General features: G+C 49.7%; 1 protein-coding gene across 3 annotated transcripts in view; it reads left to right on the top strand.

Moving 5' to 3' along the window:
- DAPK2 (death associated protein kinase 2) overlaps positions 1-14,112 on the top strand; it is a 38,285-nt gene extending 24,173 nt beyond the window's left edge. For 2 of the 3 annotated variants that reach the window (XM_050309605.1, XM_050309606.1), the window contains exons 7-10: positions 378-404; positions 4,086-4,238; positions 5,479-5,524; positions 6,489-9,935. In XM_050309605.1, the coding sequence (XP_050165562.1) occupies positions 378-404; positions 4,086-4,238; positions 5,479-5,524; positions 6,489-7,124 (862 nt within the window). In that variant the 3' untranslated portion in view covers positions 7,125-9,935. The other variant, XM_050309607.1, reaches the window with a different exon arrangement.
- Positions 14,113-15,828: the final 1,716 nt, after the last annotated feature.

Genomic DNA, 15,828 nt, shown 5'->3' with positions numbered 1-15,828 from the left:
GTGCAAGCAGTGCCTGCTGGTGACAGCTTTATTTACAAGAGCAGAGGAGACCTGTGCACTGATCTCATCTGCTGAGAAGGGAGGCAAACCAGGTCACCCCAAAGCAAGCATCCTTTGCATTTCTGATGGGGGCTGTAGTGAACACCCACTGGAGCAGAAACCCAGGCTCCAGATCCCCACGGTACCTGCTGTCACATGCAAAGTTAATTCTGTGCCTGGAACACTGAGCTGTGAGAGAGATGTCAGTGGTTATGTAAGGCCACGGTGGCTCTCCTGCCTGTATTGCAGCTGCTCTTCCCTTTTTCGTGTTCTGAACATCAGGAAGAGCACAGGTCACGTGTTAACCCTTGCCATTCCTCTCCTTTTTGTTTTTTTAGGAGCATTGGAGTCATCACCTACATCCTGTGAGTACAACAGCTCTGCTGCAGCAGCAATGTTGCTGCAGCTGCCTTGCCTTAGTGCAGGACAGCTCCTCCTGCAGCCACCTGAGGACACACCTGCACACAGGGGGTGGCCACTGCTTTGTCTCCTGCTCTTACCCAGCTTGAAAATAAGGGCTAAAAGTAGGGGGGCATCCTGAGCAAACTGAGAGCAAATGTCCCCTGGCACCCCCTGGGCATTTCTGCTTCCCCCTGGGACCTCATCAATGGCAGAGGATGGAAAAGCCAAGCATATCCATTGCTGGTGAGATGACTGAGCTGCCAGAGTGTGGAGGGGAAAGTGTAACAGCACCCCTGGCAAGGTGTGTCACTTCAGCTGGAAAAAACCAGGGAGGCTTCAGATTGCCTGTCATTGTTATGCATAAATACGTTCATGTTCAAAAAGGTGAGTTTAAGGTGGAAAAAGAGCAGAAAAGCTGAGCCTGGGAACTGAGAATTCAACTTGCAGGGCAAAAAAAGGGGTTTGTTAAAGCTGGTAAAGCAAAGGCTGTCTGGGGTTAGCATCATAGTCAGTGAACACAGGGGGAAAAAGAGATCACAGAATGCTCCTTAGGCACAGATACTCTTTAGAAGAAAAGTGTGTCAACTGGTGATGAATAAATAAAAGGAGGAAATTCTGACAAGCTCAGGCTCTCAAAGGAATGAGTCTGTGTGGGCATCTGGGGACGAGCAGTGAAGAGTTTGAAGATGGAGCTTGACTATTTGGGGACCTGCTTGTGTGGCAGTGGGTGTGACAGAGGGACAGCACTCCTTGCTTTTCCTCTGGTTTGATGTGGGAATTGCACAAATGGAAAGCTCTGGGAAAGGGGCTTGAAATATTGTCCAGATCCTTGGTTTTTATCAGCATTCTGGTCTCCAGTGACAAACCTGTACTTGCCAGGGCATTACACTTCTTAAATTCTATTTATGGGTGTCCACAGATGATGAGAGGAAAACTTAAGAGTTGAGGATAAGCAGGTGGGAATGCTTGGCATGCCATGAGTGATGCACAGAGCCAGCTGCTCTGGGGGGTCTCACAGTTGCCTTGAGGGTTCTGTGCTGGGGGCAGAGTTCCAGGGGGCTTTCTGTGCTGCATCCAGTGCAGGAGATGTTTTACCTGCTTGGCTGCTCGTCATGGCCACTGGGATTAAGGTAGAAAAATGTCTCCCTACAAGTGATCAGCAATAAGGAACATGCTCTGTGTCGTGGGAGGGGGCAGCTTGCACCGTTAGCTGTGGAGTAGGAATTTGCTTGCCTTCAACTGTGTGACTGAACCTGGGGGTGCTGGTTGAGGAAGCTGAACATGAGCCAGAGTGTGGCCAAGAGGGCCAATGGATCCTGGCCTGGCTCAGGAATGGTGTGGCAGCAGGAGCAGGGAGTGATTCTGCCCCTGCACTCAGTGCTGGTGAGGTCACCCCTGGAGTGCTGTGTCCAGCTCTGGGCCCTCAGCTCAGGAAGGGCATGGAGGGGCTGGAGCAGGGGCAGAGAAGGGAACAGAGCTGGGGAAGGAGCACAGGTCTGATGAGGAGCAGCTGAGGGAGCTGGGGGGACTCAGCCTGGAGAGGAGGAGGCTCAGGGGAGACCTCAGCACTCTCTGCAACTCCCTGACAGGAGGGGGAGCCAGGTGGGGATTGGTCTCTTCTCCCAGGAACCAGCAGTAGGACAAGAGGGCTCGGCCTGGAGCTGTGCCAGGGGAGGTTGAGGTTGGGTATCAGGAAGAAATTGTTTACAGAGAGAGTGCTCAGCCATTGGAATGGGCTGCCCAGGGAGGGGGTGGATTCTCCATCCCTGGAGGTGTTTAAGGACAGACTGGATGTGGCCTCAGTGCCATGGGCTGGGTGACAAGGTGGGGTTGGGTCAAGGGTTGGACTCAATGATCTCAGAGGTCCTTTCCAACCTGACTGATCCTGTGATTCTGTAACTAGTATCGCCTGGTAAGTTGAAAGCCTCTTGTCCTGAATTGTTCTGAATAAGCAGGGTGTGTTTATGATCCTGCTTTAGCAAACGTGGCAGCAATCAAATGGGTGCCATCATCAAATGGGTACCATCATCATCAAATGGGTACCATCATCATCAAATGGGTGCCATCATCATCAAATGGGTGCCATCATCAAATGGGTGCCATCATCAAATGGGTGCCATCATCAGGTGTAGAGACCAAAATGCAGCCCAGCCCTCAATTCAGTGACCACTGGAGTGATTCACTGGGCTTTAGTGCTGAGGTCTGTCTGCTGTTACCTGTTTACAGGCCCTGAGTCAGGATATGACAAAAGTCATTTCCATTAGATATTAGGACTTGGGAATCCTCTGATTTTACAGATCTCCAAAACTGGGTCCCAAACAGCAAAAAAAAATCAGAACAGAGCACTGCTGGTTTTGGCTCCCAGCAGAGGGCCAGAAGGTGGAATTAGAGCTCCTTCACAGCAGAGTTTGGGGAGAGGGCAAAGAAACCAAGGCTCTAGGGCAGCTTTCCAGGCTTTAGTTTTGGAACAAAGCCCATGGTGTGTGGTGAGGTGCCTGCTTGTAGCCTTCTTTGTGGGCAGCAGAGATGGAACAAAAGCCTAGGAGGGAGTATGTGAAAGCTGTTCAGAAGTGAGTGACTGTGGTTAATGGCATGACATTCACTTCATCAGCGACAGCTGGAGCACCTCACTGGTGCTGCCTTGCTCTGTCAGCGGCTTTGGAGTCACTGTGTGACTGTAGGGAGAGAGAGGAAGCAGTTTATGCACTCAAATGTTTTATTCTGTGGATAAAACCACGTGGTAGCTGGGGATTGACCTAAAAGGCCAGGTGGTGCCATCTGACTTTCTGCCTGCCCCCAAAATTCCCAGTCAGTGTGGTAGTGGCAGTGCAGAGTAGAAGGTCTGTTGAGCAGGATTGTGTAAACAAATGGTTTGGTACTCAACATTTCAGTTTAGATCCCAGGAGTTTGCTGCAGTCCTGTGTTTTTTTGAGCCTGCTGCATCCTGAAACTGTGCTGTCAAAGCTGGGCATAACAGAGAAGCACAATAACAGCCCAGAAGATGATAAAAAAGGCATGAGATCAAAATAACGTTTCCTGGAAAGCAGAGTTTTGCAAGTCAGCATCCCTGTGTGCTGGGGAGGGAGGAACCTGGAGGAGAGGAGGGCAGGAGGAGCCTGCAGTGACTCTGCTCTGACACTCCAGTATTATGGAGCAATGGTAAATAGAGCCATCAAGATGGAGATCAACCCTGTCAGCTCATAGATAAGCAAAGCAGGAGGAAAGCTTTCCCTTCAGTAAGGACTGCTAAATGACATTTTATTCTGATGGTGCCTCCATTATACCCTTGCAGCTGGAGCAGGGTGCCAAGGGAATGAACATTTGTGTTGGTCAGCAGCTGTTGGATTTTATTGCAGCCAAAATCCTTTTGTCTGTGGATTCCTTTGACTGAGCAGCTTGGCCCTACCTGTCCAGGGGAGCTGGCCCTGGGCAAGGCTTCTGATCACACACTGTGTTGTGGATCCACCTGAGAAAGGGCTCTTGGCTGAACCTGCTGTGCAGGGAACTTGTCAGTAGCTTTGCAGAGGAAAAAAGAAGCACCAGAGCCACAAATGCCCCAAGAGTGTGTTACACAGTCACTGTCACTTCACCAGAACTTGTGCAGTTGAATTTTTCCAACTGATTCTTCCTTCTGGCTCATCCAGGCTTAGTGGTGCATCACCTTTCCTTGGAGAAACTAAACAAGAAACGCTTGCCAACATCACAGCCGTGAATTACGACTTTGATGAAGAATTTTTCAGCAATACCAGTGACCTGGCCAAAGATTTCATTCAGAAGCTTCTGGTGAAAGATACACGGTAAGAAAAAACTCCAGAAAGACCTGTTTGTCTCTCAAATAAACCTGGTGAGGTGTGTGCAAAGCTTGCCTTGCAGATGCGCTGCCATCCCAGAGCAAGGCAGGGATGCTGCCCCTGGTTAATCACTGCCCCAGGAACCCTCAGGAACCAAATCTTCTCAGCTAAATTTCGTGTTCAGGACTGAATTCTCACCTGAGTCAAGCTTTTACGACAGGGTGGGGCTGAAGAGCTGAAAATGGTGAGCAGAATCTCGAGTTCAGGGTAACTCCCACTCCACCGTTGCAGTCTCTTATGAGGTGATACCATCCCAGAATATGCCCCTAGTGGTGCCGTGCCAGAAAAATCTTTCCATGTGCTGCTGATAAGGGATTGCTCCAAGTCTGTCTGCAGTCACCTGGAGTTTGTGTGACAGCTCTGCAGATCTTTATTCCCAGCTCAGAGGAACTTTAAAGCTCATGCAGAAGTAGCATCTCCTTCCCTGTGACTTTGTCCTGGAGGGAAGTCAGACCATTGTGGTCCTTCCTAGTGGCTTCACTGGGAGAGAAAATAGGTAGGAGAGGACTGTTCAGTCAAGATTTCTGCAAATCATCAGAGCCTCAGAGTGGGGAGGGGTTTGAGAGGTTTGCACAGGTCCTGCAGCCTGTCTGTAAGAAAGGAGAAGTCAGTGATGATAGCTGTGTTTCTCTTTGGTTCTCAGTGCTCCTGATGTGCTGTTCACCACACAGCCACAGTGCAGGAGGAAGTTAGGACTGATCAAGTTTGATGAGGTTGAAGTATTCCCCTCAGAAATGTTGCTTTCAGGAAACAACAGCTCCTGCAGTGCTGTGCTGTCCTGTCCCAAAGGACAGCTGGGACACAATTGCTCTTGTACACCTCGACTAAGGCACACTTGGATCAAAGGTCTGCAGCAAGAACTTATTCTGAGCTTGTCAGATGAACAAAACAGAGATATTATGGTGCTTTGTAGGGAAGGGGGCACAAAAATCCAGGTAGGTTTGGATGAAGTAAGAATTCAAACTGTGTGGAGTGAGGCCAGTTACCCACTGCAGTTCAGAACAGCAACTAAACTGCAGCCAAGCAGCAGGCTCGGGGAGCAACAGAACCCTGACATCTGGGAGTTGTCCTGGCATTATCCTGATAAATGCTCCATAGGGAGCCCGGGAGAAGGGTGGGTCAATGGACTTGTGTCCCAGGAATTTCTCACTGGAGTCTGTGGGGTGTTTGTGTTGGTGTTTTTTAGGAAGAGGCTCACGATTCAGGAAGCTCTGTCTCATCCCTGGATAACGGTAAGACCGGAGGAACAAACAGATCCTGGTTTTGGCTGTGAGCAAAGCTGGGATCATATTGTCACTCTTACTGGTGTGTTCCATGGAAAACTGCCCCCCTAAGTGCCTAGTGACCCTGGGTGTCTCAAAGAGACCTACTGGGAACAAATTGGCTGGGTCTGAGTAAATCCCTGGATTTCTGCAAATGGCTTCTTTTATCAGCATAACTTTCAGAAAGAGGGTGCCCCAGCTCTGATCTCTATTGCACATTTACAGTCTCCCAAACTGAACTGGGCTTTGCATTTTTCCATCCTTCTTCTCTGTTTGCATGGACACGTGGTGTGTGTTGGGTTCAGTGCTGTCTTGGACTGAGAGTTGAATGCAGTCAGTGTGGAAAATGGATTTCTCTCAAGAGAAAACCGCTGTACCCCATGTGCTGATTTGCTTACATTTGTGTGTCCATACATATTTTTCATCATAAACACTGCCTGCTTGTGTGGAGAAGTCTCTTATTGCAAACACATTTAGCTAATCTCAGCATGACTAATGAGGATTTTTGAAATTCAGTTTTTGCTTTGCGCCGCACAAAACGTTAATTGGAGGTTTCTTTAGGGTCGTTGTTTTTCCTCTCACAAGTATTGACAGCCTGAGACTATTAACTGCTAAAAATTACCATGAAAATAAGTTGCAGCCGTGCCATTTGCTCGTATCACACTGGAATGAAAGCACATCACTTGTCACGTTTGGTTTGGGGTTTTTTGTGTGTTTGGTGTGGTGTTGTTTTTTGGTTTATTTTTTTAATCATGTGCATGGAGCCCAGCCTGTGTGAGCACAGGATCGTGTGCATGGAGCCCAGCCTGTGTGAGCACAGCATCTCCCAGCACTGTGCAAGGCCAGGCCGCACCCTCTGTGTGGAGTTGTGAGCTCCTGCCCTGTCCGGTGAGCGCTCAGTAACGCTGGTTCCTCTGTCCCGCTGACTCCCCAGCTGGAAGAAGAACCCCGAGCACAGGAGCACAGGAAGGTTGGGAGCAGCCAGCTGAAGGCCAAGCGGCTGAGGGAGTACACCATCAAGTGCCACTCCAGCATGCCCCCCAACAACACCTACGCCAACTTTGAGCGCTTCGCGCGCGTCGTCGAGGGCATTTCCCGCACGGAGCGCGGCTGCGGCGCCCTGGCCGCCGCCAGGGACTCCCTGCAGGAGGACATCGACGCTCTGCTCTCCATCTACAACGAGAAGGAGGCTTGGTACAAAGAGGAGAGCGAGGGCGTGAGGCACAAGCTGTCCCAGCTGAAGTACGAGTGCCGGAAAATCGAGTCCCTGAGGAGGCACCTGCAGGAGGAGATCAAGGCTGTGGACGCCGGTCTGACGGGCGTGGCTGGGAGATACACCGGCCTGCAGGGCCAGTTTGAATCCCTCAGGCAGGAACTCTCCGAGGAACTCAGGTGGATACAGGATTTAATGAGCGGTTTTCAACTGGAAAACGAAGCCGGCGTGAACAGAAACTTCGACTCTGTGTTCAGCAAAGACGTGAACGAATCGCTGAGGGAGCTGCTGAACAGATCCCGCTGTGAAGAATTCCTGGCAGGGTTGAATCTTGGTGTAGCAGAATCCCATCAGTGATGCTGAGGCCAGGCCAGGGGCAGGGTTTGCTGCCTCTTTCCAGTACCTCAGTTTAAAAAGGTCCCAGTGCACAAACTCTCCCCAAAAGCATCACCTAAAATCCAAGTAGAAGTTCTGATGTATTGCACAAGGTGCTGACCAAAGCCATCATCTCCCAGTGCTTTGTAGTGTTGAAGGTTTTTTTATCTCATGGTGATAAATGATGATTTTTTTCTTTAGAGTGTCTGGACTTGCAGGAACAAGGTTCTCACAGTGGTATGGACATATCTAAACCTACAGCCTTTTGTGTTGCCTGTATCAGTGCATCATGGATTACAGTTCCTGAAGGTACCGAGTTATTAACTTGGAATAAAGAATAAGTCAGCCTGGACTTATTAGAAACTGGGTGCCTGGAAACTAATGCAGGTCTCATTATAGTGTCTTTGGCTGGCTGAAGGAAACAGTGCAGGCAGTCCTACAGAGAAATGTTTGCAAAGGTTAACTCCTGTATTGTAAAACAGAGGAAATGGTATAGTAATTTAACACTTAGGCAGTACTGTGGAAATGCTCTGTCAAACTGCTGACAGCAAAGAAAAGGATGATTTTAAAGCCAGTTGTGCAGGGGAAGTCTTTTGCCATCAAAGGTGTTTCCTTGAATTTTAAACTAAAGGATTTAGTTTCCTGTCCTATACCAAAGAAATCCTATTCCAAAGACACCACTGGGAACTTGTAATGATCAAATAACTGCAGTTTTAACAGTGCAAATGTTCATATGTGACTGAGAAGTGATGTCATAATCCTCTGGTTTGTTTTCTGCAGCGGAGAAGATGACAAACTACAACTGACTCAATCTGTGGTGTGGGATTTGAACTAGTGTTCTTGCTGTAAAGATTATTAATTTTTTTTCCTTAAGTTTTAGAAAGTAAAGGAAAAGTTGACCCAAACTTGAATCCTGCCCTGCTGTCTTGTATTCAAAGAAGGCATTTGGTTACAGAGTATTAACCTGCACAGGTGTTCCCATGTCTGTTCTGAACACAGTAAATAGTTATTTGTGCAGGGGGTGCTCCCTGTGGCCTCATTCTTGGCACCAGATGGAAAATCCTCCAAAGCTTCCAAGTCCTGTGGATAGGCAGGAGATGACCCTGGCAGGCTGGTGTTGGTGGCTGGGGAGAATTGGGCTCTGCTGTGACAAACAGCACTGCGAGGTTTGTGTGTGTCCCATTTTTTATTGTCTCCTGATGCTTCAGTCGTCGCTTCTGCAGGTTCCTTTGGCTGGAATACATCATGGACACTATCCAGGGAAACCCAGGATTTTTTTATGAGGGGGAGAGTTTTAATTCTTAAAATATAACTGAAAGCCTAGTGAGAGGTTGGTATTTGCAGAAAAGCCTCTCAGGAAAGAGAGTCTGCCCTCCCTCAGCCATCCTCGTGTTGTTTGTTCACGCAGATTTTCTGTGTGAGCCAATGCACCATGAGAAGCACCATCAGAGGAGGCCACTTTGGGTGAGGGCAACGTTGCTGTGACTTGTCCTGGAGTGCTTTTGAGAAGATGTTCTGGTGATTGAGGCAGTGCCAAGGTCCCTGCTGTACAGGGTACTCGGAGATGGGGGTCATTATACACGGGCTGGGGTAGGGTGAGCTGTTCAGTCAGCCAAGGCTGTGCTGTGGAAAGGGCACTGGGACACTTTTCCCGGTGGTTGTGCAGCTGACATTTAGCCAGTGACATTATTTCCCCTGCAGATCGATTCCTGCCAGCCTGTTGCACCGTGCTGGCCGTTTGCAGCACGAGGAAATGGTATTTACAGTGCAATGCTTCGCTGTCCCAGGTCTGTTGTATCGAGTGGTGTGTCACCTCTGAATGGGAAGGGCCCAGCTGATGGCTGGCTCCTGGAACTGCTGCTGAGATGCTGCCAAACCTGCGGCATCTGATGAGAAAAGTGCATTTGTAGTCACAAACATTTTCAATTCTTTTGCTGAAAAAGATGTTTTGAAGCCTCACTGGTGTGTTTTCCATTCTCCTTTGGTCCTCTTGCTGCTCCAGGTGCATGGCTTGGCTGCGTTCCAGCCCTGTTCAGTACAAATATTTCTGTTATCCCCTTCCTGCATACACAGATCAGAACAGCTGGAATGGTTGGCACTCTGTGATCTCTGAGGTATTCATACCTGGTCTTTCTCTTTTCACTTCTACCAGATCTGGGTTGGAACCCTTTCCCCCCTCAATCTGTTAGATGCAGTTTTCTGGTTTATGCAGATCTTGATGTGCTTTTGGGGTGGAATGTGCTTCCCTTTCAGAAGGACTGTGTGTCAGGATCTGTGGAACATCTGTTCCTTACCACCAGACTGAACTCCCCAAGTGCTGGGCACATCTGAATTCTGATAGATATTCCTTTTATTTCCTATTTGCCAGAGTCAGGTATTGCAATTCTTACATATTTATAGCCAGGGTGTCAATGCCTTGTGCCCTCATACTCTGGGGGTGGTTAAAGGACACAGCCAGTGTGTCCCTGTCACCAGTACTAAATGACAGCCACCCTTTTCCCATGTTCTTGCAGTGTTGTCATCCAGAGGAAATGGAGATGGGGTGGGTGTGCACTGAGAAGCAGCTTAGCAGCTTTACTAAAGTGAAAGCAATCCTTAGCACCCTCCAGTTTTAGGATTTTTTCTGAGATCAAAGGAGTCCTGTCCAGGCACAGGGTGGACTGGACTGAATTCTTTTTCTGCTGCTTTTCCCTGCATGAACCCACGGCCTCCCCAGCCAGCCCCAGTGCACCTGGGGAATCTTACATATTTTATGCACCCAAGGGAGGCAGACAATAAAACTGCTCTTTTATCTTGCAGCCCATGGACAAGCAGCAGGCTCTGGTTCGGAAATCATCTGTTGTGAACATGGAGAACTTCAAAAGGCAGTACGCCCGCAGGCGGTGGAAGGTACGCAGGGAGCTTTAACCCTCCTCACCTGGGGGGGTCAGAGGGCAGGACACGGGGCTTGAGTGTAAAATCGCTGCAGGCAGTGGGGAATGAAGCGTTTGGATCTGTCTGGGTGGGTTTGTGTGGTCAAACTGCCCCTCTGCCCTCCCTCCACAGCTCTCCTACCGCATCGTCTCGCTGTGCAACCGCCTGTCCCGCTCGCTGGTGAGCAGGGTGCTGCTGCAGGAGGAGGTACGTGCGTTTCCTGAGGGGGGGGAGGAGAAGAACCAGCTTTCCTGGGCAGTGATTTTTGCTGTCCTTTACCTGGATGCACAGCCCAACAGGAGGGCTGTGGTTTGGAGCGGGAGCCCAGATGGGACCGTGGCATCCTCTGCGTGTGTCTCCAGTGGGCTGCACGTTGTGTTGCTGTGACAGGGAGAGCTGTGTGTGATGGAGGGTGGGGACCCCAGAACTGCCTGTGACCTTCTGGAATGCAGCTGTGAGGGTCCTGTTGGCTCTGCTTTCCTCCACAGATGGTGCACTGATGATGTCAGAGCACTGTGTGGTATCTCATGCACGTGCCTGAGACGCTGTGGCCTTTGTGTTTCAGAGGAACTGTGACAGTGACAGTGAGGATCTTTCCCAAAGAGAAGTCCCCCCTCAGAGGAGAAGCAGCATATCCTAATGGGATGAGAATTCCACGGGCAGGAGACACAGGAGCCTTCCATCCCTGCTGAAGGAAGCAGCCCTGGCAGCAGGCCTTGACTTGGCTGAGTCACTGGTGTGATGCTTCTTGCTTCTCCAACAGCACCAGCAGCTGGGTGATGGCATTAAATGTCTGCTGAGCATCTTGGAAAACTGGGAATCGAGATCCCCAGGGAAATGCCACAGCACAAGCAGCAGCTGGAGTGCTTTTCTGTGTTGAGTGTTTCAGTGATACTTCAATCTGTTTGTGATGCACTCAGGGTGTGGGGTTTCTACTGATAATCTTTTCTTGCAGAGTAATTCCTGTCCTGCACAGGGGTGGAGACCATGTGCATTCCTATTTCAGTCAGGGAAATTGTTAGTGAGTCTTCAGGACACTTTGCAATGCAGTTTTTGTGTTTGTTAATGGCATAAATACGTGGTGGTGGCAGGTACCTGCCAGGTTGGGTTGGCTGTGTGCAGGGCTCTGCTACTGCTGTCATTGAGGAGGAAATGCCGATGCCATCACACACCATGACCTTGGTTTTGGGAACAGTGCTGTTCTGCAGCAAGGACTGTGCTCTGACACAGGCCAGGGCAACTTGTGGATGAAAAAGAGAGAAAATGCTGTAGTGATTTCCATGCACCCAAATCCAGTGTTCTTACAGGATGGTGGCAGGATATTCACCAAAGCAGGGCCTTCAAAAAAACCCAGGTGTTTGAAGAAATAGTCTCTGTTGGACTTGGTTATTGTTGTCAATTATTGTCAGCACATTGGAGTCTGGTTAACACCTATTTGTGTAGGTGCTGTTTACATTGTAACCCAGACAGCAAACATCTGTGTTTTATTCAGGGAGTTGTACCCAAAATTGAGGAAGTGAGCACTTTGATACTGATGTAACATCTCTGCACTGGGAAGTTGCATCATTTTAACTATTTTTAGTTTCTAAGCCAGTATTGTTCGATTGGTACCAAAAAAAATGTGTATAGAATAGGTTATTTTTTTTCACTTAATGCAATTGTTGTTAGAAATTCGTATTTATTTTGCCATTGAATAAATTTAAAAATCAGAAAGCCTATTAGAAACAACTCTGGATGGACAAGGAAACTGGTTTTGTTTGGCTTTATGTTGGTCACTTCTAGGCTGAGATTTTAGAGCAGGAGGTGTGAACTGGTGCTGAAAACCAGTGTCAGGTTAGTTTTGGTGGCTTCCAGTTTCTAAGAAAGAAATAAAAATATGCTGCTTTTATTTGCAACCCTGTATCCCTGCTTTAGGTAGAGGCTAAAGTGCAGTTGATAAGAAAGTGTTTCTGTGGAAGGAAGGGAATGTAGAAGAAGCATTGGAGGAGAGGGGCAGAAAGGAGGATTTGATGGAAGAAACGTGAAATGAAGGAGGTGGTGGGAGGAAAAAAAAAGCAGTGGGGAGGAATGAGTGTGAGAGGGACGTGGAGGGAGTGAAGGTGATCCTGGATGGGAAGGTTGAAGGAAGGGAAAGAGAATGTGGAAGCAGGAGAGTGGATGTTTCTGCCAATATGGCACTGCATTTTGCTACTGTTTATTTAATTTCCTTTTATTTCATGTCTTGTGCTGCCTCAGCCTGTGACACGTGCCTGCTCAAGGGATAAGGGATAGTGCATGGGCTTCTCTTCACATTTAAAAGGTGCATTTATGAGCTTTCTGTGTGATTCTTGAGCAGAATCCTCAAAAAGTGCTGTGTTAAGAGGGAGCAGTAACAGGAAAACCTGTTGTTTCATTGTGTCCTGGTTCCAGCTGGAATGGAGTTGATGTTATTGTTAGTGGCTGGTACAGGGCAGTGTTTTGGGCTCAGCAGGAGAACGTGTTGATCACGTGCTGATGCTTTAGTGGTTGCTCAGAAGGGTCTCCCCAAGTCAAGTTTCCCAGCCCTGCCAGTGAGGAGCTGCTCAAGGAGCTGGGAGGGAGCATGGCCAGGACAGCTGACCCCAGTGGTCCCAGGCACATCCCAGCCCATGGAATGGTGCTCAGTGGATGAGCTGGGGGAGCTGGCTGGGACACAGCTCACTGCTCAGGGCTGGGCCGGGGGGTGAGAGTTGTGCTGGCATCACTTCTCTTCCTTGGGTGTTACTGCTCTCTCTTTTCCTTTTCATTATTTTTAATTATTATTATTATTATTATTATTAATAATATATTTTGCTTTAGCTCAATGATAAAACTGTTCTTGTCTCAAAGTAACCCACGAGGTTGACTTTGAGTCCTCCTCCCCTCCAGACCAGGGGCAGTGAGCGAGAGTGGCTGTGTGGGGGCCTCGTTGCTGGTTGGGCACCTTTCATGAAGAGAACACTACAAATATAACACCTGCCCGGCAAATTCTGCTTCCTGCTTCCCCTGGCATATGGAAAATTGAGTAAACTCCAAGCCAGTGGTATTTTTCTGAATTTCTGGGGTTTCAGAAATACCTTCAGTTCCCAAACTGGAGGCTGTGGGATGTGTAAGGAAATGGCACTTCTGCAAATGAAGCCCTGGTTAAAACAGCTGTGGGGTTTGGGTCAGGGCTGTGTCATGGAGGTGAGGGCATTGTTCTACTGTGAAATCCTGGCAGCTACTGAGCCAGGTGGGGAGCAGGGGAAGGGCAGTGTGAAGCCATAAGCTCTGGCTTATTATTTGTACATTAATAAAAGGTGTAAGGAGGTGTTTTAACAAAACCAGGAGAGGCAGCTCAGGGTGTTCAGTCTCCATCATCTTTGTGCCCAGGTGAGGTGAGGACAGGCCCCCAGCAGGGTTGGATCCAAGTGGCTCCCATGTGAGGTGGCACAGAAAACCCACACACAGCGCTCCTGTTGAGCCAAACCATTCCCTGGCTGTGCCGGAGAGGAGCCCAAACCATTCCCTGGCTGTGCCGGAGAGGAGCCCAAACCATTCCCTGGCTGTGCCGGAGAGGAGCCCAAACCATTCCCTGGCTGTGCCGGAGAGGAGCCCAAACCATTCCCTGGCTGTGCCGGAGAGGAGCCCAAACCATTCCCTGGCTGTGCCGGAGAGGAGCAGGCTGTGAGTGGGGAGTCTCTTGTTCTCAGGACTAAGGGTTGTGGCTCGTGAGGAGGTTTCACAGTGCGAGTTCTCTGTGTTCGTTCCGTACTAGTGTTGTTAAAACAATTTACGTTGCAGAATTTGCTTTGGTGGGGGAGAAAAGCAGTAGGGAACCTGGAGAGAAAAGAAGTGATAGTCTAGGGGAAAAAAGCCCTCAAGCTGTAAGTATTTTTATTAAAATATGACTATTTTTATTCTCATTTTAATGCTGATTTTTTTTTAAATCTACCTATATTTTTATGAAGAGAAATACTGATTTTTTTTGTGTGCGTGTGTGCTGGGAAATAGCACAGACTGTCAAAAATAACTAAGAAATATTTGTTACTGCGATTTGCTAATAAAATTTCGGGAAGCAGGACGAGTGTCTGTGTGTCTGTGTGTCCGTCTGTCCTCACGAGCTGCCGTGTGGGCCGGGCTCGGTGAGGGGGGTCGGTCCCTCAAGTCCTGGAGGGAGGGAGAAGGGAGGGAGCGGGGTCCGGGCCCCTTCGTCCCGTCCCTCCCGGCGAGGACACCCCGAGGGAGGAGCTGGTGCTCCCTCAACCCCGGGATCGAGGAGGGGTCCTGGGGGTTTCCCGGGAAGCTCAACGGGGGGATGTGAGGGGAGGGAGCACGGGGGAGCCGCCGCCCGGCCCCCACACCTCGTGTGGCCGGACAGGGCTCGTGGGTGTACCTGAGGTGAGAGGGAAGGTCCCATGGACCCGGTGGGCCCTGACAGATCGTGATGGACCCGACGGATCGTGATGGATCGTGATGGACCTGAGGGACGGTGCTCCCTCCTCAGCCCCGGCGTCCCCACAGCGCCCGCCCTGTCCCTCGGCAGGCAGGTAAAGCCCGGCCACTGCTGCCCTCACCTCTGCTCTGTGCTGTCTGAACTCCATTTACTTTTGTTTGCTCCTTTTTTCTTTTAATATAAGAGGTGTTGTTCCTATGCACACTTATAGTAGATCAGGGAAGCTGTGTGTGCAGGGAACAGAGCTGTGTTATATATTTAACAGTGCTGGGTTGAGAATCAAAGAGAACTCTGAGGCGGTTTTTTTTTACCTCTCTCTGTTCTGTACGGTCACTGTGACTGGCTGACGTTCTCTGTATTTTTTAATTAAATATCTGCTCTGTCTTCACACAAGCCTCAGCCCTAACCAGCCTGAGGGGTGGGTAACCTGTTACCCTCAGGGTGTTCTATTGAGGAGAGTTACAAGTTCAAGTGGCCCAGGTGCACCTGATGCCAGGGCACCATCACCTGGAGCTGATCACGACCCTGATGAGGCGGGACGGGAGCAGATCCCCCCAGCTGGGCAGGGAGGAGTGGCGAGTTTGAGGGGGGTGCCCAGAGCTGTGTCCCAGCTGAGTCCCCAGGGTGTTGCCGAGGCTCGGGGGCAGAGGCCGAGCTTGTGATGAGCTGAGAACACAGAGGTTTGGGGCAGGCCGGGAGTCGTGGCCCTTGTCACAGTGAGTAACTCTGCGGGTGGTTCGGGCTGGGCCGTGGCTGTGTGAGGGGAGGGGATGGGATGGGCTGGGGTGTGCCCGGGGCTCCGTGACCCTGCCCTGAGCACGGCACACCCCGTGCCACAAACACGGGGCTCTTGGGTTCCTCAGGAGCCTCAGCACAGCCCTCGGGCTCTGCCTGCAGCTCAGAGTGCCACAGCCTGCCTGGGTTTCTCCTCAGGTGTCCCTGCTGCCGTGGCTTGCTGTTATTTTTAAAGGCTGAGGTGCACAAACTGTCACTGAGGATCACCTTTTTATAGCCCTTTGCTGCAGCCTGTGCCCGTCCCTCCCAGAGGTGTAAGATGTCCCTACCCTCCTTGGAACTCTGCTCAGTCATGGCCTTTTCTGCTCAACAAAAACAAGGAAGGAAAATTGTGTCACATCAGTATTTCCTAAAATATGTGGGTTTTTCCCCTGAGGATGAGTCTCATGGGCTACATATAAGGGATTGTTTGAAGTGTCTTGTAGCAGTGTGTGCAAATTGTCTTAATTTAACAATTATGTGGTGAAAAAAATCTTGTAAGTAATTCAGGCTGCCTCTTAAATCTTTTTACTCTGCATACCTAAAACATGTTGTAAGGTTGTATAA

The sequence above is a fragment of the Myiozetetes cayanensis genome, unplaced genomic scaffold, assembly GCF_022539395.1.
Source record: "Myiozetetes cayanensis isolate MyiCay16 unplaced genomic scaffold, myiCay2020 scf14, whole genome shotgun sequence".
In the NCBI taxonomy this organism is placed as follows: Eukaryota; Metazoa; Chordata; class Aves; order Passeriformes; family Tyrannidae; genus Myiozetetes; species Myiozetetes cayanensis.
The sequence above is the reverse complement of the archived record's forward strand: the minus strand, read 5'-3'. Positions and strand labels throughout refer to the sequence as shown.